The 27,658-nt window shown below is 41.4% G+C and overlaps 1 protein-coding gene across 24 annotated transcripts in view; it reads right to left on the bottom strand.

Moving 5' to 3' along the window:
- The window catches only part of LOC143770030 (calcium/calmodulin-dependent protein kinase type II subunit gamma), a 283,897-nt gene that overhangs the window by 9,778 nt on the left and 246,461 nt on the right, over positions 1 to 27,658 (bottom strand). For 6 of the 24 annotated variants that reach the window (XM_077259214.1, XM_077259215.1, XM_077259216.1 and 3 more), the window contains 7 exons: positions 22,185 to 22,253; positions 20,413 to 20,457; positions 19,327 to 19,375; positions 14,457 to 14,582; positions 11,839 to 11,914; positions 7,886 to 7,980; positions 3,155 to 3,400 (listed from right to left, as the gene is read on the bottom strand). In XM_077259214.1, the coding sequence (XP_077115329.1) occupies positions 3,168 to 3,400; positions 7,886 to 7,980; positions 11,839 to 11,914; positions 14,457 to 14,582; positions 19,327 to 19,375; positions 20,413 to 20,457; positions 22,185 to 22,253 (693 nt within the window). In that variant the 3' untranslated portion in view covers positions 3,155 to 3,167. The remainder of the gene's footprint in view (positions 1 to 3,154; positions 3,401 to 7,885; positions 7,981 to 11,838; positions 11,915 to 14,456; positions 14,583 to 19,326; positions 19,376 to 20,412; positions 20,458 to 22,184; positions 22,254 to 27,658) is intronic. The other 18 variants (XM_077259217.1, XM_077259220.1, XM_077259221.1 and 15 more) reach the window with 3 other exon arrangements.

Raw genomic sequence — 27,658 nt, 5'->3', positions numbered from 1 at the left:
AGGGAGGTTAGCCACAGTGCCATGGGCTTTAAACTTCTTGATGACACTGTGCACGGTAGACACAGGAACATTCAGGTCTTTGGAGATGGACTTGTAGCCTTGAGATTGCTCATGCTTCCTCACAATTTGGTTTCTCAAGTCCTCAGACAGTTCTTTGGTCTTCTTTCTTTTCTCCATGCTCAATGTGGTGCACACAAGGACACAGGACAGAGGTTGAGTCAACTTTAATCCATGTCAACTGGCTGCAAGTGTGATTTAGTTATTGCCAACACCTGTTAGGTGCCACAGGTAAGTTACAGGTGCTGTTAATTACACAAATTAGAGAAGCATCACATGATTTTTCGAACAGTGCCAATACTTTTGTCCACCCCCTTTTTTATGTTTGGTGTGGAATTATATCCAATTTGGGTTAGGACAATTCTTTTTGTGTTTTTTCATTTAAGGCAAATTAAATGAAGATAATACCAAAGAATTTGTGATTGCAATCATTTTCAGGAAGAAACTGAGTATTATCTGACAGAATTGCAGGGGTGTCAATACTTTTGACCATAACTGTATATACACACACAAACACCGTATATACTCGAGTATAAGCCGGCCTGAGTATAAGCCGACCCCCCCTAATTTTGCAACAAAAAACTGGGAAAACTTATTGACTCGAGTATAAGCCTAGGGTGGAAAATGCAGCAGCTACCGGCAAAAATAAAAATAGATACCAATAAAAGTAAAATTAATTGAGACATCAGTAGGTTGTTTTTGAATATCCATATTGAATCAGGAGCCCCATATAATGCTTCATACAGTTCATTATGGCCCCATAAAATGCTCCATATACATATATGCCCCATATAAGGCTCCATGCAGTTCTTTATAGCCCCATAAGATGCCTCATATAATGCTCCATGCAGTTCATTATGGCCCCATAGATGCTCCATACAATGCTCCATGCAGTTCTTTATGGCCCCATAGATGCCCCATATAATGCTCCATGCAGTTCATTATGACCCCATAGATGCTCCATATAATGCTCAATCCAGTTCTTTATAGCCCCATAAGATGCCTCATATAATGCTCCATGCAGTTCTTTATGGCCCCATAGATGCCCCATATAATGCCCCATGCAGTTCTTTATGGCCCCATATAATGCTCCATGCAGTTCTTTATGGCCCCATAGATGCCTCATAAAATGCTCCATGCAGTTCATTATGGCCCTATAGATGCTCCATATAATGCTCCATGCAGTTATGGCCCCATAGATGCCCCATATAATGCTCCATGCAGTTATGGCCCCATAGATGCCCCATATAATGCCCCATGCAGTTCTTTATGGCCCCATAGATGCCCCATATAATGCTCCATGCAGTTATGGCCCCATAGATGCTCCATATAATGCTCCATGCAGTTATGGCCCCATAGATGCCCCATATAATGCTCCATGCAGTTATGGCCCCATAGATGCCCCATATAATGCTCCATGCAATTATGGCCCCATATAATGCTCCATATAATGCTTCATGCAGTTCTTGATGGCCACATAGATGCTTCATATAGCATTGTGCCACATGTAATGCTGCTGCTGCACTAAAAAAAAAATGACATACTCGCCTCTCGTCGCTGCTCCTCAGCGTCCCGTCTCTCCGCACTGACTGTTCAGGTCAGAGGGCGGCATGCACACTGATGCGTCATCGCGCCCTCTGGCCTGAACAGTCATAGCAAGAGGACGGGAAGATGGAGTGTCGGTGGAACGAGGGAAGGTAAATATGAAATACTCACCTGCTCCTGGCGCTCCTGACGCGGTGTTCGGCGCAGCAGCTTTTTCCTGTAGTGAGCGGTCACATGGTACCGTTCATTACAGTAATGAATATGCGGCTCCACCCCTGTGGGAGTGGAGTCCATATTCTTTACTTTAATGAGCGGTTCCACGTGACCGCTGAAGAGGGGAAGAAGCTGCTGCGCCGAACACCGTGGGACATGCAGGGACCGTGTTAGGATCGCCGGGAGCAGGTGAGTATTTGACAGGCGTCACTCCCCCCTCACCCGCCGACCCCCCCCCTCCTTCCATGACTCGAGTATAAGCCGAGAGGGGCACTTTCAGCCCATTTTTTTAGGCTGAAAATCTCGGCTTATACTCGTGTGTATATATATATATATATATATATATATATATATATATATATATATATATATATATATATATATATATATATATATATATATATATATATATATGAGAAATACCCAATTTTCTCTCTTTTTTTATTTATATTTTTGCATACTCAACCTTTTTGTTTTAGAACTTCAGTTATTTTAGGCTAGAGAGTGTAAACTTATTGCTTCTTTTTGTGACATAAATACATTCCTTTCCTAATATTTCCTGAGAGGTTAGCGTTGATGACTTATACTCTGGTCCTGAGATTTCGGGACTTCAGCCATAGAGGTGTGGCTAGGGTGACTGCAGTTACCACTCAGTACATAGTCGGGGCGTGAATACAGACGCCACTCACTCTGAGTGGCAGCTCGATGTGCACAGATCCGCTGCAGAGCAAGCTGTCAATCACAGCTCCGGGGGTGTGGTTACAGTCGCTGCTAACTATGCTGTGCTCAGTGACTCCAGTAGCGCTCTGAGCATGCCTCTGACTCAAAGCCAGTGGCTTCCGGGAAGAATAAAGTTCATTTTCATCAAGTAGCCAAGGTGGCTGGACCGCACTGGAATGCTTTTAACCTGCAGAGTAACTCTATCTGCAAGTTAATAGAATTTGGGGAACTCGGAGACAGTCGTGGACAGTGTGGGCAATCAGCTTGCTGCAGTATCTCCTAGAATAACAAAGATTTAAAGCTAGTAAAGGTATACAACACTCAAGTGTACTAGCAACCTAAAATGTAATTTTTAACGGAAACCCTGGACTACAAGTATTCTTGTATTTATTGGGTTTGTTTACTGAACTCTACAATTATACTTTCTAATGGAGAATGTCAGTCAATAATGGGTCAGTTACCAATAATTATATCAAAACTGTAAAATGTGTCAGAATTCAATAATTTCCATTTCCGGATGAGATGCACGTAAAATTTACAGAATCATAAAATCTGCAGTATCTTGTGAATAATGGTCTAAGTGGAAGCTAGTTTGGCAATTATCACTGTTGCTTCCTACCTGTATTAGTTCCTCACTGGAGGGGAGCAGCTGGGGCCCCAGAGCAATGATAGTGGACATTCAGCCACTTGCCATCCCTGCGGTACCAGACCCGTGTTTCTTCTGACTGTGTGGTACGAGGTCGTCCCTGGGCATCAATGTACTGTGTGAGTCGGATATAGGCAATGCAAGCCGCATCTTCCCCGATTACATGCACGTGTGGATTTAGGATGGTAGTATGGATAGGCTTTGTATTCTTTGACAACACTGAAAAAAAAGAGAGAATGTAATCTTAAGCATTATGACATATTTGGAGATACACCTGTACTGCTGCATCACTTCACTTCAGGTTAGCGGTGAGCAAAGCGTCGGACATCTATGGTGACATGCCACAAGAGCATTGCATATGGATTTCCTATTTCAGCCCAGCAGTATGTAATGTACCAATGTCTTCTCATGGAGATCCAAAGGGGATTTTTTCTAAATCATATGAATGGCAACGTAACCCAAAATGCCACATGTCCATTTTCAATACATAAAGTGAGATTATGTATCCTAAACTTAATGGCAACCTGTCACATAAATCATACCGACAGAACCACAGGCTGCATGAATTACAGCAGCATCCTCATTACAAATATCCATGTTTTGCTCAAAAACATTGGGGTATTTCAGAAAAAACATAAGTGGAGACGGGGCAGGGGAATATGTGAGCAAGAGGACTAGTCAACGGGGAGATGAAATTCAAGGGAAAAGAAAGCGGTCACTGGGGAGCGCTGCGAGGGTCACAGTTAAAATTAAAAGCAAAGGGTCCACCGCAGCTCCAGCCGTTAACCTTCTAGGAGGATACAAAATGTAGTAAAGAATAGTAATAACGGTCCTAGGAGCGCTGGAAATGAGACCAAAACAAGGATTTTAGTGTTGAACCACAACGCGTTTCAACGGTTAAACCTTCTTCATCAGGTGGAACTTCCACCTGTTGAAGACGGTTTAACCGTTGAAACGCGTTGTGGTTCAACACTAAAATCCTTGTTTTGGTCTCATTTCCAGCGCTCCTAGGACCGTTATTACTATTCTTTACTGTAGTCAATGGGGAGGGCGCACTTTGGCTTGGTTGTGTAAGGGTTTGATTTTGGTGGGACGAGTTGTACCTTTGAATGACACCATTCATTCTACCACAAACTGTGCCGAAAAACAGGAAAAAATTCCAAGTGCAATCAAATTGCAAAAAAAGTGCAATTCCACAATATTTTTTGTGGTTTTCTATTTACCATGTTCACTACATGGTAAAACTGACCTGCCATTATGATTCTCCAGGTCAGTACGATTAAGCAGATATCAAACATGTATAGATTTTTATTTATTTAAGTGGCAAAAAAAAAAATCAGAAATTTGTAAGAAAAAACATTTGGCTTTTGTCTGCATTTTCCGAGACCCCTAATGTTTTAATTTTTTGGGATATGGGGCTGTGTGAGGGTTTATTTTTGACGCCCTGAGCTGGCTTTTTTACTGTTACCATTTGGGGTCAGATAAGATGTTACTTATTGCATTTTACTGCAATGTTGCGGAGGCAAAAAAAAACCTAATTCTGGAGTTTAAATTTTTTTCCTTTACGCTGTTTACCTATCGGATTAATTTATTTTATATTTTGATAGCGTGGACTTTTACAGACACAGCAAAAGCAAATGTGTATTTTTTTGTTTTAATGGAGCAAAATGGGGGGTGACTTGAACTTGTTTTTTTTTCATATTTTTAAAAACTTCCTTTTTTCACTTTTTACTGGATTTAGGCTATGTGCACACGTTGCGGATTTACTGCGGATCCGAAGTGCTTTTTTCCACGCAGAAACGCTGCAGAACCGAATGTGATTTACATAACAATGTAAATCAATGAGAAAATAAAAATGGTACGGAATTCGCAGCGGATTAAAAAAAAGGACCATGTAAATTTTTTGTGCATTTGTGCAGCGTTTTTGCACCCATTCCATTATAGGAAAACACAGGGGTAAAAAAAGCATGAAATCTGCAGGAAAAACGCACAAAATCCGCAGGAAAAACGCACAGATTTTGACTTCCATTTTCTGCCAAGAGATGCAGAATCCGCACGGAAAATTCCACAGGCAAATCTGCAACGTGTGCACATAGCCTTATAGTTGAAGCCGTGATCGTACAGCTAAAATCACAATTTCTTATAAACACCAGCCACGGGCTGGCTTTCACAGGAGAATTCTAATGACAGGCACGGGGGTCTTCAGCAGACGACTGGCTGTCATGACAACCCATCAGCGCTTTGCGATCACGTGACGGGTGCGCCCATGGGAGCAGAGAACGATTAATTAAACTTGTCTAAATATATCTGCTATTCAAGGAAAGTCTGATAAAATACTTATCGATCGTTATTTCCAGCATCGCTCTGGTCCTCTTCTCATTCACTGCAATTCTGACTCACTGGATCACAATGGTGTTTATGTGTGAATTAGAAGTCGCTTTAACACAAGTCTTTAGAGTGTCAGAACAAGGCTCCATGGACTTCTAAAAGCAATTTTGGGCTCACACTACTGTGATCCGTCGAATCAGAATTTCAGTCACGCGAGTGAGAAAAGGACCAGAACGACGCTGGAAACGAAGGAGGATGGCGATTGGCAAGTATTTTATTGCACTTATATTACACAACACATGTATTTGGATGGGTTTAGCAAATTAAAAAAAAACAAATAAACTTGGCAGTGCTTCTTTAACCCCTTTCTGACATTGTGTGTAATAGTACGCCCATGTTGGATTCTGGCACTGAGCCTGCACCTTTCCGGGCACATGACAGCTGATCTATACAGCCGTGGGTGTTTAATGTGTGCTTATCGGAAGTGCGTTGCTAATCCCGCCCATCGGTGACCCCGTCACAAGATCGCAGGTCACTGATGGGTCGGCATGACAACCAGAGGTCTGCAGCAGACCTTTGTGGCTGTCATTGCCAGATGGCTATAAGTGCTCTCCCATGGTCGGTGCTCATAGCAAGTGAGAATTTCTGCTACTCACAGGCGATCTGATCATCGCCTGTGTGTAGCTGAGGCGATCGAAGTAGAGCAGCTTCTAGTCTCCCATAGAGACTATTGAGGAATGCAAAAAGAAAAAAAGAAAAAAAGGTTTTTAAAAATATTAACTTTTTTTTTTAAGTTCAAATCACACACCCCTTTTGCCCCCATTCAAAATAAAATAATAAAAAAAATACATATACACATATTTGGTATCACCGTGTTCAGAATCACGCAATCTATATAATAAAGAATTAACCCAATCTCCAAACAGCGCAACGAGAAAGAAATTAAAAACTAAGTTTTTTGGTTGCCGCTACATTGCAATAAAATGCAATAACGGGCGATCAAAAGATCATATCGACAGCAAAATAGTATCAATAAAAACATCAGCTCGATGCGCAAAAAATAAGCCCTCAACCAGCCTGAGATCACGAAAAATGGAGACGCTACGTGTCTCGGAAAATGGTGCCAGTTATATTTTTTCTTACATTTTTAATTTTTTTTTTCAGTACACTATATGTTAAATCCAATGGTGTCATTCAAAAGTACAACTAGTCAAACAAAAAACGAGCCCTCACATGGCCATATTGACAGAAATATAAAAAAAAGTTATGGCTCTGGAAAGAGAGGGAGTAAAAAACAGAAATTCAAAAACTGAAATACCCCTGGTCGTTAAGGGGTTAAGCAGAGCCAGGTTAGGCTATGTTCACATTTGCATTGTTGGGCGCAGCGTCGGCAACGCAACCAACAACGCATGTACACAACGCAGCGTTTTGCGTTGTCATAAGATCCTACAGATCGGGAATTTCGGCGCAGGGAAAACGCTAGAAGTAGCGTCCCCTGCTCCCGGTCTTGTGCGTCTATATGACGCATGCGTCGTAAAACGCAGTACAACGCATACCGGCGCATGTCCATGCGCCTCCCATGTTAAAGATAGGGGCGCATGACGCATGCGTCGGTATGCGTCGACGACGCTGCGCCCAACAACGCAAATGTGAACGTAGCCTTAGCAAAATCCAACAGGATTGTGTTCCATGACAAGTCCTCTTAGCCATGGTTGCACGCGTTTCTGAGGAGAACAGATGTTTTGTAATGAGGGAGCAGGTCTCCGATTCCTGCTGCCTGTGGTTCACACAGAATCACTCATGTTACATATTTTCTTTCATGTAGGACTTTCCTAGCTTGAACAAAGATACAGAAAAGTACCTATAACTATCAGGATGCCCACCAGATGAGAATACCAAAACATGGGAATAAATATTTTATTATTATGGGCCTTTATAGCACCTCTGTTTTGAGTGCTATTGGTTGCTGTGAGTGGGATTATAGGAAATAATATATATGTCCCATGCTTTCACAGATATTGCCTCTTTTTACAGCTGCCTGCATGCCCCACTTTATAAGGTACTGCTATAATTACTCACTGCCTTCACATAACAGATCTTCCACTGATACACTGTTCTGTTTTTAAAGATTTTTATACCGCTTTGATAATGATGTTGGTGCTACAACAATTACATTCTTAGCCAACAGTTGATACAGCAATTATTAACATATCTTAATTTTTGAAATGTTGTGGCAATATAATAAACCATGTTTTTATTGTACTGACTAGGCTGCAAAGGATAATCTCTGTATTATTATTAGTAGGTGAAGCTTAAAGCATATGCGCACATTAGTGTGTATTATTCTGCAGAGAGCATGCAAAACACAATACTCACAATTGTCAAAATAAAATTTATGAAAGTCCATGCCTTCTACAAGGTTGCCAAGGGCTTCAGGTTCAAATGATGTCAAGCCGGGGTCACAGATCTTCCTTTAATAGAAAACATGTAGTTGGTAAAAATAAGTTGAGCCAATGAACTGCTACAAATAAACAGATTACTCCGCAAAATGATTACAATGCATTGCCTGATGATATTAACAATCCATTACTTATATTTTGTAAGTAAAACAATGACACGAGAGACCATCTTTTCAACATGTCTTTCCTCAACAGTAAAGGTATCATGGTAAAAAAATAAACACCGAAGAGCAACAAGAGCCCAGCCAAACAAGCTGAACGCTGGGAGCACCAAGTGTGTTAAGTGCACAAAAAGCATCGGACTTCTTTTTAACTTTACATTTTCAAACAGAATATGGAAAGACCCTCTGTAAAAGAACTATGAACCGGGTTTCATCAGCCGAGCAGCCGTTAAAGGGAACCTGTCAGCAGGATGGTGCTCAGTAACCTACAGTGTCAGGTCGGCACCGTTATACTGATTACAATGATACCTTGGGTGATGAAATCCGTCTTGTGGTTGTTGTGTAATCTTTATTTTCAATATTCAGTTAATTATATGCTCGTGCTCTGTGGCGGACTGTGGGGGGTCTGCATGTGGTGCTCTGATTATATATTCATCAGTATGGGCTTATGACAGGTCACTGATCCTTCACTGACCTGCCCCCTAGTTTACATAATGAATCTATATATATAATTGTCTAAGGGTCACTTTCGTCTGTCTGTCACGGGTATTCATTGGTCGCGGCCTCTGTCTGTCACAGAAATCCAAGTCGCTGATTGGTCCCGGCAAAACGCCCACGACCAATCAGCGACAGGCACAGTCCAGCAATGAAATGGCCGCTGCTTACTGCCCTGCACTCAATGTCCCGTCCATACTCCCCTCCAGTCAGCGCTCACAGGGTTAATGGCAGCGTTAACGGACTGCGTTATGCCGCTGGTAACATACTCCGTTAACGCTGCTATTAACTCTGTGTGACCAACTTTTTACTATTGATGCTGCCTATGCAGCATCAATAGTAAAAAGATCTAATGTTAAAAATAATAATAATTTAAAAAAAAAAAGGTTATTCTCACCTTCCGACGTGGCCCACTGTCCTCGGCAGTGCAAGCGGCAGGTTCCGGTGCCAAGGATGCTATGCGAGAAGGACCTGCCATGATGTCACGGTCATGTGACCGTGATGTTATCACAGGTCCTAAGCGCATAGCAACCCTGGGACCGGAAGCTGCCGTGGGCACCGCACACAGGCTCCAGGACTTCAAGGAGCCTTCGAAAGGTGAGAATATGTTTATTTTTTATTTTAATTCTTTTTTTACCACGCATATAGTGCCCACATTGATATATACTACGTGGGCTGTGTTACATACTGCGTGGGCTCCGTTATATACTACATCTCTGTGCTATACACTATGTAGCTGGGCAATATACTAAATCGCTGTGCTTTATACTACGTAACCTGTGCTATATACTCCATGCGCAGTGTTATATACTACGTCTCTGTGTTATATACTACGTGGCTGCGCAATATACAACGTGACTGTGCAATATAAAACGTGACTGTGCAATATACTACGGGGCTGTGCTATATACTACGTGCTCTGTGTTATATACTATGTGGCTGTGCAATATACTACATGGCTGTGCAATATACAACGTGACTGCAATATACTACGTGGCTGTGCAATATACTACGTGCTCTGTGTTATATACTATGTGGCTGTGCAATATACTACGTGACTGCAATATACTATGTGGCTATGCAATATACTACGTGGCTGTGCAATACACTACGTGGCTGTGCAATACACTACGTGGCTGTGCAATACACTACGTGGCTGTGCAATACACTACGTGCTCTGTGTTATATACTATGTGGCTGTGCAATATACTACGTGGCTGTGCAATACACTACGTGGCTGTGCAATACACTACGTGGCTGTGCAATACACTACGTGGCTGTGCAATACACTACGTGGGTGTGCAATACACTACATGGCTGTGCAATACACTACGTGGCTGTGCAATACACTACGTGGCTGTGTTATATACTACGTGGCTGTGTTATATACTACGTGGCTCTGTTATATACTACGTGGCTGTTATATACTACGTGGCTCTGTTATATACTACGTGGCTCTGTTATATACTACGTGACTGTGCAATATAGTACGTGGCCTGTGCTATATACTACCTACATATTCCAGAATACCCGATACGTTAGAATCGGGCCACCATCTAGTATTATATGTACACATTGAAAAAAAAAAAATCTGCAGGCAGGCACCGGCCGTGGCACCTGCGCTGCAGCATAATCGCATGTGTACTGTACATATAATTATTATGGTTGAGGTTATCCTGTTATTTAAAAAAAAAAAAAATCCATTTGAAAATGGCGCCCACCACGCCTGCGCAGTAGCAGCTATCAGTGTATGTACAGGTGATCCAATAGCTGCTACTGCGCATGTGCCAGCGGCACCATCATGCTAGAGAAGAGAAAAAAAAATGTCCACCTACAAGATGGCGCCACTGAGCATGCGCAGTAGCAGCTATCAGCAATCACTGATAGCTGCTACTGCGCATACGCCAGCGGCGCCATCTTGGGAGGAGGAATTTTTTTTTTTCTCTAGCAAGATGGTGCCGCCAGAGCAGTAGCAGCTATTGGATCATCTCTATATACATCGCAGGCGTGGAGGGCGTCATTTTCAAATGGATTTTATTTTATTTTTATTTTTTTAAACATTAGGATAACTTTAGCCATAATAATTATATGCACATTACACATGTAATTATGCTGCATCGCAGATGCCATGGCCAGCGACTGCCTGCAGAAGGGTTTTTTTTAGTATGTATATATAATATTCATTATGTAAACTAGGGTGCCGGTCAGTGAGGGATCAGAGACCTGTCAGCAGTCTTCAGTATGAATACCTAATTAGAGCACCACATGAAGACCCCCACAGGCCGCCCTGAAGCACGAGCATATCATTAACTCAAAACTGAAAATAGAGATTAAACAATCACAAGACGAATTTCATCAATCAAGGTATCATTGTAATCAGTATAACGATGCTGACCTGACAGTGTCTGTAGGTTACTGTGCACAATCCTGCTGACAGCTTCCCTTTAACAAGCATTAAGAATGCAGACTCTTGCCTAAAGTGCTAAAAAATACTCTGCAATTGGACTGTGTTCTCTTGAGAGACGTGTCACACTGTTTTTTGAGAACACTTCTTACCACATTGTTTAGTGGTAACTGTAAGTATAGGGAAAGTAATGGTCTGGGGCTGATTTCAGTGGTTTGGCTTATGCTTTTTTTTTTTTTTTATGGGCCAATTCAGGCCAGTAAATAGCCTCTGATCAATGGTCGTTCACTGGCAGGCAACATGGATCAATCGTTAATACATGCCAACAGAATATCATGTTATCAGTGGCTCATCACCTGTTTACACAGCTACCGATAGAGGATTTTTTCAACTAGCATTAAAATAATCACACCCAATGGCCAAGAGTTTTACTCAATTACTTGGGTGATTGATGACTGGCTGATGTAGATGAGCTAATGGTCCTCGATTATCATCAACTAAATAATTACAACAAATTATCTAACCCGCTACTATTTATGGCTAAATTCTGAAAAAATGTTTATGCTTTTTTTTTTCCAAGTTCGTTTCCCAAGATTGAAATGGAAAAACTTGACTGTACAGTGTTCAGACCTGAACCCCCCTGCTCACTTCTGAAATTAAGTGTAGTATCTGACCCAGACCTCCTGAACAAGAGTCATGTCAAAATGTGATGTAAACTCCACATTAAGCTTTTCTTAATTGCTTGTAGAGCTGCAGAAGAATATTGATATTGATAGATAAAAATCATAGTACATTAAAGGATTTACTCACGTGTAAGCGTCAAAGTCTCCATTATTGATAGCTTCAATCAGTTGTTCTGTAATCTTGATTATCTCCTGCTTTCGCACTGTAGGGGAGACATGAAAGACTGAGTACTGGTCACCATTCTGCAAATTTGAAGCCACAGCAGTTGGATCTGAAAAGTCGATACTAATAAAGGATATGGAACGGAGAGCTACTGGATCTATATAGTAAATCCAGAGTGCAAGGTAAAGAGGCCTGAGGATAAAGAAGACAGAGCAAAAAAAAAGGACCTGTTACAAATTAAAGAACAACGGATGGCTGATTAACGGATCCCTTTTCCATAGACTTCAACGTAAAAAAAAAAACAACTGATCCAGCAGGAATCAGTTATTTAAAAACAGACTAAAAATTTGTTTTTTTTGCCAACGGATTGCTGCAGGATCCGTTCTAACTGATCACTACTGGACATGTGAACATAGCCTGAAACACAACTGCAAACAACTCTATAGATAAAATGTATAGTCTTGACAAATCCAGAAATATTCAATATATTCTTATGTATTACAAGCACACATTATTACGTATCCCCATGAAGTTGTGTAGGGTGTAAGATTGACGGACTCAGGGATCAGATACGGCTTTGAGACACTGCAATCAAAACCACAAAATAACAGACAACCTTGACCATAAATACACCTCTTCTTGCATGTCTAAATTATATAAATTGTAACACACCATGTAATGTATAATACATTCAATCAAGACCTACTAAGAAAGGTGATATTGTGTCTTCTTGTAAAACTTCAAAAAGTGTCATAAAAAGGAAAAGGGGAGTTACGAGTTGTTAGAGCTAATTTAATAAATTATATTGATTAGTACGACACCATCTGATGGCATTAATGAAGTTTCAGATAAAGGCTACAAAGGTAGTCACTAACTACAACTACAGGTATACACGGATCAGTTTAGGTAGCAGGGGAGGGCTGGCAAGGAGAATGTGTTACAATTACTGATGTCTGAGCACTGCCTGGTTATTTTATATATTTAATAGTGATGAGCGAAAATGCTTGAATAACGTCTTATATGAACACGATCGATGGGGTGTTATCCGAGCATCTGGGAGTGCTGGTATATTATGTTCGAGTCCCTGCAGCTGCATGATTTGTGGCAGACAGCCCCATTACATGCGGGGATTGCCTATTTGTTACGCAATCCCCACACGTTGCAGCTGTCTAACAGACGCAAATCATGCAGCCGCGGGGACTCAGACATAATATACCAGCACTAAGGCTACGTTCACATTTGCGTTGCGTCGGGCGCAGGTTCGGCGACGCATGCGTCATGCGCCGCTATATTTAACATGGGGGCGCATGGACATGCGTTGTCTTGCGTTTTGTGACGCATGCGTCATTTTTGGCGCAAGCGTCAGGGCGCAGAGGACGCTGCATGTTCCATTTTATTTGCGTCCAAAATCAAGCCAAAAATGGACGCATGCGTCACAAAACAATGCGTTTTTGCATGCGTTTTGCATGCGTTGTGCGTGGCATCGCCGACGCAACGCCCAACAACGCAAATGTGAACGTAGCCTAACAGATGCTCCCGCGGGGACTCGGACATAATATACCAGCACTCCCAGATGCTCGGATAACACCTGAGCATGCTCGGATAAGATGAATTCCAAGCAAGTTTGTTCATCACTAATATCTAACTGCAGAACTTACCTGTATTAAAAAATTAATACTTCCAATACTTGATAGACTAAACAAGAGATTACTTAAAGGAAACCTGTCACCCCCAAAATCGAAGGTGAGCTAAGCCCACCAGAATCAGGGAATTATCTACAGCATTCTGGAATGCTGTAGATGAGCCCCCAATATATCCTGAAAGATGAGAAAAAGGGGTTAGATTATACTCACCCAGTGGCGGTCCCGATGCGGTCCGGTCCGATGGGCGTCGCAGTCCGCTCCGGGGCCTCCCATCTTCTTACAATGATGTCCTCTTCTTGTCTTGTTGATGTGGCTCCGGCGCACTTTGTCTGCCCTCAAGGGCAGAGCAAAGTACTGCAGTGCGCAGGCGCTGGGAAAGGTCAGAGAGGCCCGGCACCTGCACACTGCAGTACTTTGCTCTACCCTCAACAGGACAGACAAAGTACGCCTGCGCCGGAGCTGCGGCGTGAAGACAAGAAGAGGACGTCATCGTAAGAAGATGGGAGGCCCCGGACCGGACCGCGACGCCCATCAGACCGGTACAGCCCCTGGGTGAGTATAATATAACCTCTTTTTCTCATCTTTCAGGATACATTGGGGCTTATCTACAGCATTCCAGAATGCTGTAGATAAGCCCCTGATGCTGGTGGGCTTAGCTCACCTTCGATTTTGGGGGTGACCGGTTCCCTTTAAGTGACCAAACAAACGGTTACAATCACCACTCTCATTGAATACCAAAAAGGGGCCTGTTGTGCCCCATTACCCATAAACCCACTGGAATATAACCAGCCCTCTACTGTCAGGTAGGCTCTATTCTACTGTAGGTAGGGAAGGTAAGTCTGAAGGACGACAGCGATGATTAACACATACTGGTAACAAGTGAGTAATACTACCGACAAACGTTTTAGGGGAACTACAGTCATCCAATGACTAACTTACATAGTGAACTGCTAAGTGAAAATGGTACAACTGGAGTGAGCAGAGGCTCAGCCTGAGCTGGCTCTACTTCCAGAGTTTGACCTGGGCTTTCCCAGGCTAGGACTTTCTCTTCACATGACTGTGTGGCTGTAAAGAAACATATACATTAACCAAATGGAGGAAAGAGAAAAGGTGAAGTTACACGTCAACCTGCCATAAAATATAGCAATAAAATAAAATATAAAAACCAATGTCATTTTTTTATCCAAGTTAATTTTACAGATCTCTGAGGCAAGATGTATAAGGGCAGAATCTCACAAACATGCAATAATTATAAGAATGTATATGGTCCTGTAATCTGTCATGGTTCCAGAATAAGGATATGGCTATGTGGACAGTGAACAGGACTAGACAAAGGGCAGATAGGATAGGACACAGCACTCCACTCAGGACTTACTGGCTGACCCACAGAGACCAAACTGTGATTGCAAGGACAGCGTCTGCATTTTGCTCTCACTTAGGCTCCATCCCTGGAGAAGGAAAGGGCCATCCCCAGGACAGAAAAGAGATGCTGACCGGTATGCAACAAATAATAGGAGACAATCACTTAGGGCAAAGGTAGGCAAGAAGGGTTATGCTGCATCTTTTTCATATTTGTACGGTTTAAAAGCTTTCTAGCAACATTTCTTTTAGAAAATCTGATTAATAAATGCTTCCTTAGAAAATTGAGGTTTGAGTCATGTCAAGCAATCTGAGAGGGACATGCTGCCTGACAAAACATTTAAATGCTATATATTCCTAGCAATCAAGAATGTAAAAAAGATCGCTATTAAAAGAAATGTATCATCAGAAAATAACCTATTGTTTTTGTGATACATGTAATTTAAGGGGTAATGTCTCTACTTGTTGAGAATGATATTTTTGACATGCACGTGTGAGGAGTCTTATAAGCCATACAAATTTCCTCTGTGAAATTAAATATGTAAATTATCTTGTTAATGAAGAAAAGGACTTGAATCCTGGTCTCACTTATGGAAAGTAGCAATCCTAAAAGTCAACATCGACCTTTTAACAAGCCTTGCCACTTGCTATGGAAAAAAGGCCAAACCAGATATTACCGGTATTTCTTTTCTGACACGTGTTTGCCTCTCAGTTTCATTAGGCTGAATGAGAGGCCTCTGACTGGAATCTAAGGGGCAACATCTCTCTGGAGAGTGAAAAGCCGGTGTGAGGAATTTTATAGGCCATTCAATGCTTCTCTGAAAAATTAAATATACAAATTGTCTCTTCAGAGAGGAACTCTAGTGTCATCTAAAGTAAAAATTGACCCTTTAATGAGCCTTGCACATGACTAAGGATAAAATACGTTACTCCTTAGATCCCCATCAGAGGCCACTCATCCAGCCAAAGCAGATGTCTTGTTTTGCACTGAAGAGCGCCAAATACCCTGAAACATGTGTTTGCTAATAGTGTCTGGTTTGGCTTTTATCTCAAGTCATGCAGCAAGGCTCGTTAAAGGGTCGATATATTGACTTTTAGGATTGCTACTTCCAATAGTTGGTACATCAGTTCGAGTCATCTTCCTCTATGAAGAGACAATTTGAATAAGTATTTTTAAACATTGTTGTCAAATGTCTTTTTTTTTTCAAATCATAATCTGCATTAAAAAACAAACAAACAAAGCTAAAAACAAAACAAAAAAACCCCCATAAGCCTTACAATTTCACACCAGCCACTGAAGCTTTTTTAGAACCATACTTCGTGTCCTTTCAGGAAGAGTTTCCAGCAAGCTCATTATCAGCTAAGGCAGGATTACCATCGCTCTACACAGCTGATAACACAAAATCCACCAAGTACGATAAGTAATGTCACAGCTCACCTTCCCTCCTTGTGTATGGGAGTGTCAGCTATCGGCCCAACGATCAGCTGAGGTATGGTTTGGCCGACAGCCATCTAATGTATATGGCCAGCCTGAGGCTCCTTACACTGCATTACCATGTAAAAAACCCTATTTACATAAACAGTACCAGATCCTTTTACTCATAAGCTTCATTAGATGTTACCGGGCACAACATGCATCCAATACATTTCCCTGGCTCTGCTTTAATTTCTGTATACCTTCAACACTTTACCCAATTTTATCGCTTTGCCTACTTTTCCTTCAAATGCAGCTTTGCCACTCATAACCTCTGAAAAGCACGCCCAGGGATCAGTTTTCTCATGTAGATCAGGTTTGTTCTTTGTGACCTAAAGGCCACATTATGTTCATTATAAATGTAGTGTTGTGGACCGCATCCCTGACTCTCCATCATGCCAGGATGCAATAGTATTTGTAAGGGGCACCATGTTAAGGAGTGCCGTTGTTCCACAGAACATCAAAATCAATGGTTGATTCTTAACGTGCTAATTTCTTGGAGAAGATTCCTACTGAAGCCGCTGCTTCACTGTTAGCCAATGTTATTTTCCCGTTTAGCATTATAAATAAGTAAGCATTGTCTTGTAGCGTAAAAGATTGATGTCTCCTCTCCCTGCTCGATCTTCGTAAAGTACATGTTGTCTCAGCACTTCACTGCATCATTTATGAGATGCAACACATCCAGCTACTATGATCTAGGCTAGTTCTACCCAGTTAGCAAGATCTGAATAACACAAGCAAAGTGGACACTTTTGGTGGAAATAAATGATCATACAAAGATGCGATCCGACTGGCAACATAAATGACAGCTCAGCAGGTTTATTATCTGACAGTCTGTGATTTTATATTCAAATTCTGTACTTCTGCACGTTCAGTGTTGCTACAAAAACAGTGGTCCTCATGCCCCCCCATAAATAAATTATACATATATATATATATATATATATATATATATATATATATATATATATATATATATATATATATATATATATATATATATATATATATATATATATATATATATAAAAAATAATTTTCTAGACTGCAAGTTTTTATAGAGCAGGTTTGAAACTAAAAGCAGGTACCTAGCAAGCTCAGAACAGTTTTCATGCATCAAGTTACTATTCCAGCCGATTAGAATAGTTGGAGATAAGGTTGTGCCTTCTATATATTTCTTGCGCTAGATGTTCTGGTTTTGTGGAAATTAAGTGGGGATCATTGTTCCACCACTATAGCGGATGTGTCTGGCCGCAGTGGTCACATGTTTGTATGCACTGAACAGAGTACAGAGCGGGTCCCAATGTCCTCTTTTAGCTGGAAGAAGAGCGCTGCAGCCAGTCACATACAAGAGGGAGAACCAGACCGTGTTGGAAGAAAAGACCCAGGTAAGGCGAGTATACTTTATCCTACCGTTTAATATTATCCTTAATATTTATTAAAATAAAAAAAAAAATAAAGTTGTTTATGAGTCACAGCAATGCCGCAGTTTTATCAGGATTGAAAGCAATGAGGAACTAATGATATTGAACTGTAAGTGTTTTTTTTACATCTCGTGTAAAAGCGACTAGTTGGAATAAGTATTAATCTAAGAAAACCAACATATGGGCATACAATGGTTTCATCTGAATTCACAGGAACAAAAAATACAGTTAAGTCAACTCACATCCGTATATAGTATAAATAGGGTTCCAATTATTTAGATTTTCATTGAAGGGAACCGGTCACCCCCAAAATCGATGGTGAGGTAAGCTCACCGTCATCAGGGGCTTATCTACAGCATTCTGTAATGCTGTAGATAAGCCCCCGATGTTACCTGAAAGAGGAGAAAAAGACGTTAGATTATACTCACCCAGGGGCGGTCCCGCTGTGGTCCGGTCAAATGGGTGTCCCAGGTCTGCTCCGGCGCCTCCTATCTTCATTCCATGATGTCCTCTTCTGGTCTCCATGCCGCTGCTCCGGTGCAGGCGTACTTTGTCTGCCCTGTTGAGGGCAGAGCAAAGTACTGCAGTGCGCAGGCGCCGGGCCTCTCTGACCTTTCCGGCGCCTGCGCACTGCAGTACTTTGCTCTGCCCTCAACAGGGCAGACAAAGTACGCCTGCGCCGGAGCCACACCGTGAAGACCAGAAGAGGACATCATGGAATGAAGATGGGAGGTGCTGTACTGAACCTGAGACGTCCCATCGGAGCGGGACCGCCCCTGGGTGAGTATAATGTCTTTTTCTCCTCTTTCAGGTAACATCGGTGGCTTATCTACAGCATTACAGAATGCTCTAGATAAGCCCCTGATGACGGTGAGCTTACCTCACCATCGATTTTGGGGGTGACAGGTTCCCTATAAATTATACAGTGGTACTGAAATGGGTATTTTTGGAGGAAATACAAGTAAATATATTTTGCTGCACAAACAGAAGCTGTAGCAATTTACGTGTAACCCTCATCTTAATTTTATAAATCAATAGTACACTTGAAAATAAGCAACTTTTATCATATATTTCATCGGCGAAATCTGCTTTTTTCTCTACCAGGACTGATCTTTCATTCTCAAATTTCTCAAGCAACAGGTAAAATCTGACGTCGGTGAGTACAGAGTTTCCCATTACGGAGACAGGAGATGGCAGTTGCTACTTCTCTGTAGAAGGGAGAGAGGAAGGAGCTCTGCCTTTAGATCGTCCTCCTCCCTCACCTTTTCCCCTCTACGTAGAATCTTAACAGCAGTAACTGCCATCTTCTATTTCAGTAATGTAACAATCTGTCTTCACTGAATACAGATTTTACCCGGGAACTGAGAATAATGAATGACTGATCAACCCTGCAGGAGAACGAAGCAGATTTCTCTGCCAAGCTATAATACAAAGTGTTTTATTTTCATGCATAGTATTGATTTATGAAATAAAAGTTAAAATAACAATTTACACTTTAAAGTAGCAACCAATGGCAGTTCTTAAACAATCCATGCATAATCATGAACTTTACCTTTTAGGTCTTCATCTTCAGTCGTGGTGTTACAGCTTTCAGTTGATCCCTAGAAAAAGTGAAGTATAAGATTTCACATACGATAATAAATAGTGATGAGCAAACATGCTCAGATAAGGCGTTATCCGAGCAGGCTCGTGTGCTAACAGTGTCTTTGGCGTGATCAAAAAATATGTTTGCGTCCCCGCGGATGTGGCGGATGTTTGACACCCACAACACATGCAGGCATTTATAGGAATTGCACCTTTAGTGCTCTAATCTCTGCCTCCATTCTGCAGAAGCAGAATTGTATTTAAATATGCTAATTAGTTGGGTCAGTGCACCCTTGGTTTAGCCAAGAGGTTTAGTGCATCCTTCCTTCCACTGGCTTTGCATGTTCCACCCCTCCCTTACCATTGGTTGTGCAGGCTTGCCCAAGTTTTCTCTGAATGTAATGCTCTCCGCTGGCAAGCTAGCGCTGTCAATCACCAGTGAGGAAGGCATGGTATTGGAAAACCAGTGGGGGGAATGGTGCCAAGGGTACCCAGAGCACCCTAATTAGCACATTTAATTAAACTTCAGTTTCTGCAGAACAGAGGTAACGAATAGAACGCTACTGATGTAATCTATTTTGGATGATCACCATAATAAATAATCTTTATTTTTATATAGCGCTAACATATTCCGCAGCGCTTTACAGTCTGCACACATTATCATTGCTGTCCCCGTTGGGGCTCACAATCTAAATTCCCTATCAGTATGTCTTTGGAATGTGGGAGGAAACCGGAGTACCCGGAGGAAACCCACGCAAACACGGAGAGAACATGCAAACTCTTTGCAGATGTTGTCCTTAGTGGGGCTTGAACCCAGGACTCCAGCGCTGCAAGGCTGCTGTGCTATCCACTGCGCCACCGTGCTGCCCCTCACCATAAAACATATCATACAAACAACGTTCATGAAAGTGAACTCCGTGAACATAAAAGGAACCATGATGTTCACCACTCATAGGCATAGGTGGGAAACAAGGATGGCTGCATTTAAAATTGTTACAATGATTAAAACAAAAAAAAAACAAAGAAGGTACCAGTAAGGGAATGGGTTTCTTACTTTTATTCCGTCTGTTGCATTATGGACAACAGTTGTTTGAGGTTCCTGAAAAGAAGTACAAATAACAAATCAGGAACAACAAGAAACGGTTAAGGATAAACAGGTAACACAGAATATAGAAAGACTATGAAAACCGGTATTGTATACATGAAACACAGACTTCACAAAGAAGGACCAAGAAAACTATTTTGAGGTTAGTTTGGGGATACTAGAAACCTCTGTGCCCGTGTGTGTGGAAGACATGTATTGGTGTGAGAAAAGAAAAATTGAGCAAGTAAAATGTGTGATAATAGTAAGAAAATAAAAGAAACAGTTCTGGTGCTGAAAATCTCATTACAACTCAAAGACTGACATTATAAAAATCCATCATGTATTCAATCTGATGGAAAACAACGTACATCCCAAGCAAGAGAGTGTAGACCCTTCTAAATATGACATCTTTTATATAGAAGTAAATGTAGTAATAAACAAAACACAAAATGATTAAGTAGTACTGGGACCCAAGATGTGAGCCATATTAATGAAAAAAGCACTGTTAAATACCAGTATTAAAACCTTCCACAGAGCGGTGATTCCCTGGTGCTAGATTCCATGGTGCACGTCCACAATGAAACAAAGGCCATGATACTGCATTCACTAAGGTTGGTGCGGGTATTTACAGACACACCGCAGGTCTATGGCATGTGTCAACATTTATGCTTTTAGGCATTGTTACATTTTACTTTTCAATCATTTTCAATATATTGAGCAGTAAATTTTGAGATATGACGTTTAGAAACGCCCATGGCCTTTGTCTCTGTTTTTCAAGGTTAATTCTCAATGAACTATGGGTAAGTGATGGGCCATTGAACACTGATTATTAATATTGGTTTCCCTGAATGTATTTTGTTCCGTCACTGGAGGGAACCTGAGGACAATACTAGGTAGCCATAGCCATCTGAGGCCCCTGAAGTGGCCCATCTCTGCCCCAATCATGTGAAACAAATACACTTTCTATGGAAAATGTTAAGATCAGTGTGAAGCTTCCCAACCAAACATTTAAGGTAAAGTTAGTTGTAAACAGTTTTCACAATAACCAGTAATGGAAATGACACACAGTGGCGAGCATGGATGAGGTCAATGGTACTAGTCTGGTGACTGCATGCACACCTTAACAATGAAGGCATGAGATCTGCCATGTTTAAAGTGTGGGGAATGCCTTGGGGGGGACTCTAGAGAAGTTGGTACTTTACATAATTTACCCAACAGGTCATCACCTAATTATTCTATATCTCCTATTAGACATACAGAATGCAACTAACAAGTGACAAATATGTGATCATATATTTCAAGGCATTATGTAGCAAATGCAGTACCAGTTTAGTACGCCATGACAATGCAGAAGGTCTCATGTTAGTGTTTTGCTTACCACTCCTACATAAGATGCAGGTGACCACCTGGATCCTTAAACCATTCACTGCTGAATTAAGTCACTAATACTATGTCATGGCGCACGGACTTCAGGCAGTAAAAAGGTCAGGGGTTGGGTGATCATATGTACAATTGCCAATTATATCGGGATACCAGGAGGCCACTGCTAATTCTCTTCTCAACAGATTATAGAAAGAAAAAAAAAAAACTAACCGTATTCCACAAACAAAACAAACACAACAAGAGCAGAAGTAAAATATAAAGCAAAACATGAGTTTTGGATGTCACGGCACAAGCAGCATTCCCACTGCTCACATCCCAGACACTGAGACCCCAGAAATAGTAGTAGACGGGGAAGATACCATTGTTGTCTGCAATGGGGGGTTTTCTTTTGCTGGGCTTACTATGCTGTTTTTGTTGTTGGTCTGCGGCTGAGATAGAAAAACAAATGGTTTAGTTCTGCTGATGGGGTGAATTGGTATAAGCTGTCAGAAAATAAAGTAAATAAAAAAAGTTCTGTTTCCTCCTCCTTGAACACATGTACTGGAGAAAACACTGGTTTCCTCTGAAACCAAAGATGATAAAGAAACTTCTAACAATGCTGTCGAAGGAAATGAAGAGCAATGAGACATATAACAGTTGGAAATGTTTTCAAGCCATGAAGATCAATTCACTTACTAATACAGTCGCTGTAGAACAATGGAATCATCACAGAAGACACGGGTGACATGATGCGGAACGCTAAGAAGTCAATTACGGTACTTTATGTTTGCCAAACATCATAGAATGGTAACATGACAGCAAACTGTAGACTGGTATGGCTGTGATATGGAAGTCATGCTTAGTCGACAGCACGGTTACTGAAAGATAGGCTGGAAGGTCTTCCAAAATGGGCTGCTGTACACAGAGAGGTGCCATCCTTTACCCACCAAATGTTGTTGAGCCACAGTTCATAGCAAGTTAAAGTGAGATTTGCAACTCTACATCACGGACAGAAGTAGGGCTCCCAGTTCTTGGATCATTTAGGTCAGTATTTGCCAAACCAGTCCACCAGGAGCCTCACCAGGCCATAGACCTTATGGAGGACCTGTCACCACTCCTGATTTAATAAGTACATGTATTCCCTGCAAATAAAACAATTCCTAGAACTCTGAGTTTTGTTGCTCCGGTTATTTTTCCTGCAACTGTATAAATAAATTGACTCCTGGTTGTTACCATTTCCCTTCAGTGTGTCAGCAGCACTGATTGGGAAGTGTCTAGATGGCCATACACCAGATGCCTGCCCTCAGGAGAGCTCAGCTCAAGCACGTTTTCACAGGGAGAAGGCCACTGCCGGGCAGCTCACCTAGTGGCAGCTCACCTAGTGGCAGCTCACCTAGTGGCAGCTCACCTAGTGGCAGCTCACCTAGTGGCAGCTCACCTAGTGGCAGCTCACCTAGTGGCAGCTCACCTAGTGGCAGCTCACCTAACGGCTTAACGAACAGAACATACTAATCTTTAGTTGGTAGGCTTCCATGCACATCACAAGATTATTTAGTCTGTGTAGAAACACACCATTCATTTGCAGCATCCAGTAGACGATGTAGAGTACCAAGAAAAGATTCATCTGAATTTTTATTCCATGGGGAACACAATTATTTACTAAAACAGATGTCAGTACAGGTGCCAGGTCCTCTGAAAGGACTTCCCTAAAGAAAATGTATGTGCTAATTTTTATAGTTCAAGGGAATCTGTGAGTAGGATCAACCCTCATAAGTCGTCTATATGGGTATATAGGTCATGGGAAGATGAATAAAATGAGACCGTGATATAATCATCTGCGATCTGATGTCTTATTAAAGAGAAATCCATGTTTTTTTCTCATATGTAAATGAGCTGTTAAGGTCTATGGGCCAGACATTGATCTGCATGAGCATCTGCCTCCAGGGATCATTATAAATAAAGGGGGGAGTTACCTTTTATGCCAAATGCATTCTGAATCATGCTACCATGGTGGTAGCTCCGTACGAGGTTGTCCCTCAGATTTTTCACTTTGCCAATAGGAAATTGTAGGTTTCTCCATCACACACTTCTTTAGGATCGGGTCAATAATTACTATTATAACTGACACAGTACTGCAATAATCACATCAGCAGGTTCCTCTCAGCTTCCATCTCACAGGCAGCCAGTGTTGCAATACATCAGAGATGTGATAGCTGCTGCAAGTGCGTTTGTAAGGAGACAAAGTTCAGTTCTGCTGTTCTGTGTTAGTTGCATGTCTCACACTGGTAGCGCCCTTTCATTTACAATAATCTCTGGAGGCAGATTTTCATGCAGATCAGTGTTACGCCCATTGATCTTAACAACTCATTTACATATTAAGAAAATATGAATTTCTCTGGAATGAGACATTGGCGCTCAGGTATCAAGGTATCATTTATTCAGCTTTCTATGACTTACGTGCCCATATAGATGGTTTAGGAGGGTTGATCCTACGGAAACATTCCCTTTAAACCATTTTAAAACGGAAACATCCAGAATAAGTAGCCGCATAGTAAATTTCCTAGCACAGCTTTACTAAGTTGGTTCTCATGTTAAACCCAACAGACCTGTTTCATATAATTTTATTCAAAGCGTTATTTTGAAGTTTCTAAGCCACAATGCAAAATGTTTAAAAGGGCAAACCCCAACATTATGCCACTGATGTGTTGATATGTGCCAAATGGGCTCTCTGGGTCTCTCAGGCACTGAATTGCAGATGCAACTGCTATATCGAAACACTAACATCATAACCCCATTTACTTGCAGGTTCTATTTTGCTTTGTAAATTTTGAGTTATTAACAAAATCAGTAAATAGGAAGGAGCTATGGTAATTTCCTAAATTTTATATACATATGTTCATAATGGATCAATCACCCCCTGGCAGACCACACTTTACAATTATAGTCCAAACTGCTACAGGTACAAGCTTTTCCTAGGAATCCTTCAACACCTTGAAATGTTAACTATGATATCCCATTAAAGGAACACTCCCATCAGTTTTTATCCTCTTAATATATTGCAATCATGATATCATATAGCAATGTATACTGCGGTGCTACCAGTGACGTTGCAGTGATGTAGGATTGTAGTTCTAATAATGACTCATGCAGGGAAGAAAGACTTCCTTTTTCTACATAGAACTTAGAAGGGTTCAGCTAGTTTGTTTTTAATCACGTGATGTCATAGACCTAATGGAAACAAAGAAGAATTATTTGGGTAGAAGGACAACATGAGCAATTGTAAGTACATATAAAATGATGACTGCAATATATTAAAGGGGATGTCCACTACTAGGACAACCCCTTCTCATACCCCTGATAAAATAAAGCTATTACTCACCTACTGTGCCAGCACCGTTCCCACAGTGATGGCACTCGCTCTCCGCGAGGCTCTTGTGACACGTGCTCTCGGCGCCCAATCAGTGCTGGCGTTACTGTCCCAGCCTTCGGACAAATGAATATAAAGAGGAAGTCCGGGCTGCAACTGATCTTTGACTTCCTCTTCATGTTCAACTTGACATAAGGCGGGGACTGTGACCCCAGAGCTGATTGGGCATCAGGCTCACGTGTCACAACAACGGCACAGGAGCCCCGGGACCGCGAGTGCAGACACTGCAGGAACGGCGCCAGCACAGGAGGCGAGTATAAGCTCTTTTTTTTTTTTTTATCAGAGCCAAGCATGGGGTATGAGAAGGAGTTGTCCAAGTAGCGGACAACTTCTTTATGAGGATAAAAACTTTGATATGAGTGCTTCTTTAAAAAGAGACAACAATAACAAAAGTGCAGTGTTCAAGTGAACTGGCCTCTCTGGACTACATGCTCGCCAATCCCTCCGCTCTGCGTGAGAGCTGTGAGTGACAGCTGTACAGGCCTCTCCGACGCACAACTAGAGGCGCTGGAATAGGAAGAGAGATTGGGGAAACAGTCACTTCAGGGGGCCCAAGACACTTCACACTTCGGGAACACCCCTTGGACTCTTGCAAATGCAAAGTAACATTTCTATTTCTACCTTATGCAACAAGTATGTTTTAACTGCTTACAAGTCTCCATTCTAGAGCAGTCAGAAATTTTAATGGGCTAAAAGTACGGAAATCAAAATCAATTTAAACCTAGGAATAGCAGCATTAAGGAACAATAAAGCTGGATAAGGGAGTGATCTTGATGAATCAAACATTAAGTAATCCTGTCAGCTGCCCATGTACACCAGTTATGAATAGGATAAATGCAGGACTTCCTGACTGTCTTATGAATTTGTGGGTACCCCACTTTTTCTCAATGACATGTTGAGGAATGAAGCACTTAGGTTTGTCGGATTTCAACATGTCCGACCTTTCATTTTTGAGGGCAATAAGCCAGCTAGAGAAGTTTTGCAGCAATTAATTCCTTCCACCCCACTGAAAACACAAGCACGCTTGTCCATCATGTTGACCAAATCTAGGTGTAAGGCCTCCAGGCATAGGTTTGGTAAGGACAAATTTACTACAGAAGGCAATATACTTGTCGAATTTATCTTGTCATAAAAAGACTGCCTAAGAAAAACTAAGAAAAACCGCCACAACGTGTCTCAGGGATAGGCACCTTTTGTAACAATATCTAGTGTGATTTAGAAGGCAGAATTGAACCTACTAAACAGTCTCCAAAAGTGTTCATACAGGCTTAGGCTCACATCTCGTGGTTCCTCTGGGGTTTATTTTATTTTTTGCAAATTTTCCAACTGTACCAGCCCTTATGTAAATGGATCATCTTAATATATGTTCATTTACCCAATAAAAGTGTATCATAGCAATTTGTAAATATGATTATCTGTGGAATGTAAGCCACCAATGGGAAATATCCTTCTCTGGTTTTAGCCAAGCAGATAAATTGATATACTGACACGTACATTCAGCAGACTGTATCAAATAGTTATTAAGCTACAACGCTCATGCCCCGGCCCAGCCCTCACCTGCATGTCTGATGTGAGTGAGGAGTATTGTATTCTGGTCTGTAATTTGGAGCTTGTCCCAATGACGGTATCTTTTACATGATAAAGCACTGTGATTTCCATCTGTCATGGCAGTTATAATTTACAGGTCTTTGCAAGTGATGGCTGGGAGTCTGACACAATAATAGCATTTTCTGCAGTAATGCACATTTGTTATTAACAATGAATGGCCTGCAAAAGGGTTTGCTGCCATCGACAACACTAACAGATATGTCTCTATTATTCATCTAAAAATGATTCAGAAAATACTGTGCAAAAGTTTAAGGCAGGTGTGGAAAAAAATGCTGCAAAGAATGGCTTCGAAAATAAAATATCAGGTTTATTTTTATCATTTACAAAAATATAAGTGAACAAAAGAGAAATCTAAATCAAGTCAACATTTTGGGCTACCACCCTTTGCCTTCAAAGCGACATCAATTCTTCTGGATACACAAGAACACTTATTGAAGGAACTCGGCAGAGAAGTTGTTCCAGGTGAAGAACTAACCACAGATCATTTGTGAATGTAGGATTGTGCAAATCTTTGTCTCTTCATGACAAACAGTCTCGAAGATGTTGAGATCAGGGCTCTGTGAGGCCATATCTTCACTTCCAGTTCTTAATGACATTGGCTGTATGTTTGCAGTTGTTGTGCTGCTGCAGAAAAAAATTGGAGCCTTTCAGAGTACTCCCTGATGGTATTGCATTATGGACAATTATCAGAAGGTATTTCTAAGTATTAAGGACATCAATAAATGGGCATTGTTGAGGACTGTAGACACAGTGGTTGGTCAAAGAAACAGACTAGCAGAGGGACAACACACCCATTGTGCTTAATTCCATGTCTGGACA

The sequence above is a fragment of the Ranitomeya variabilis genome, chromosome 4, assembly GCF_051348905.1.
Source record: "Ranitomeya variabilis isolate aRanVar5 chromosome 4, aRanVar5.hap1, whole genome shotgun sequence".
Taxonomy (NCBI): domain Eukaryota; kingdom Metazoa; phylum Chordata; class Amphibia; order Anura; family Dendrobatidae; genus Ranitomeya; species Ranitomeya variabilis.
Note: the sequence above shows the minus strand (reverse complement) of the source record. Positions and strands in the feature narration are given on the sequence as shown.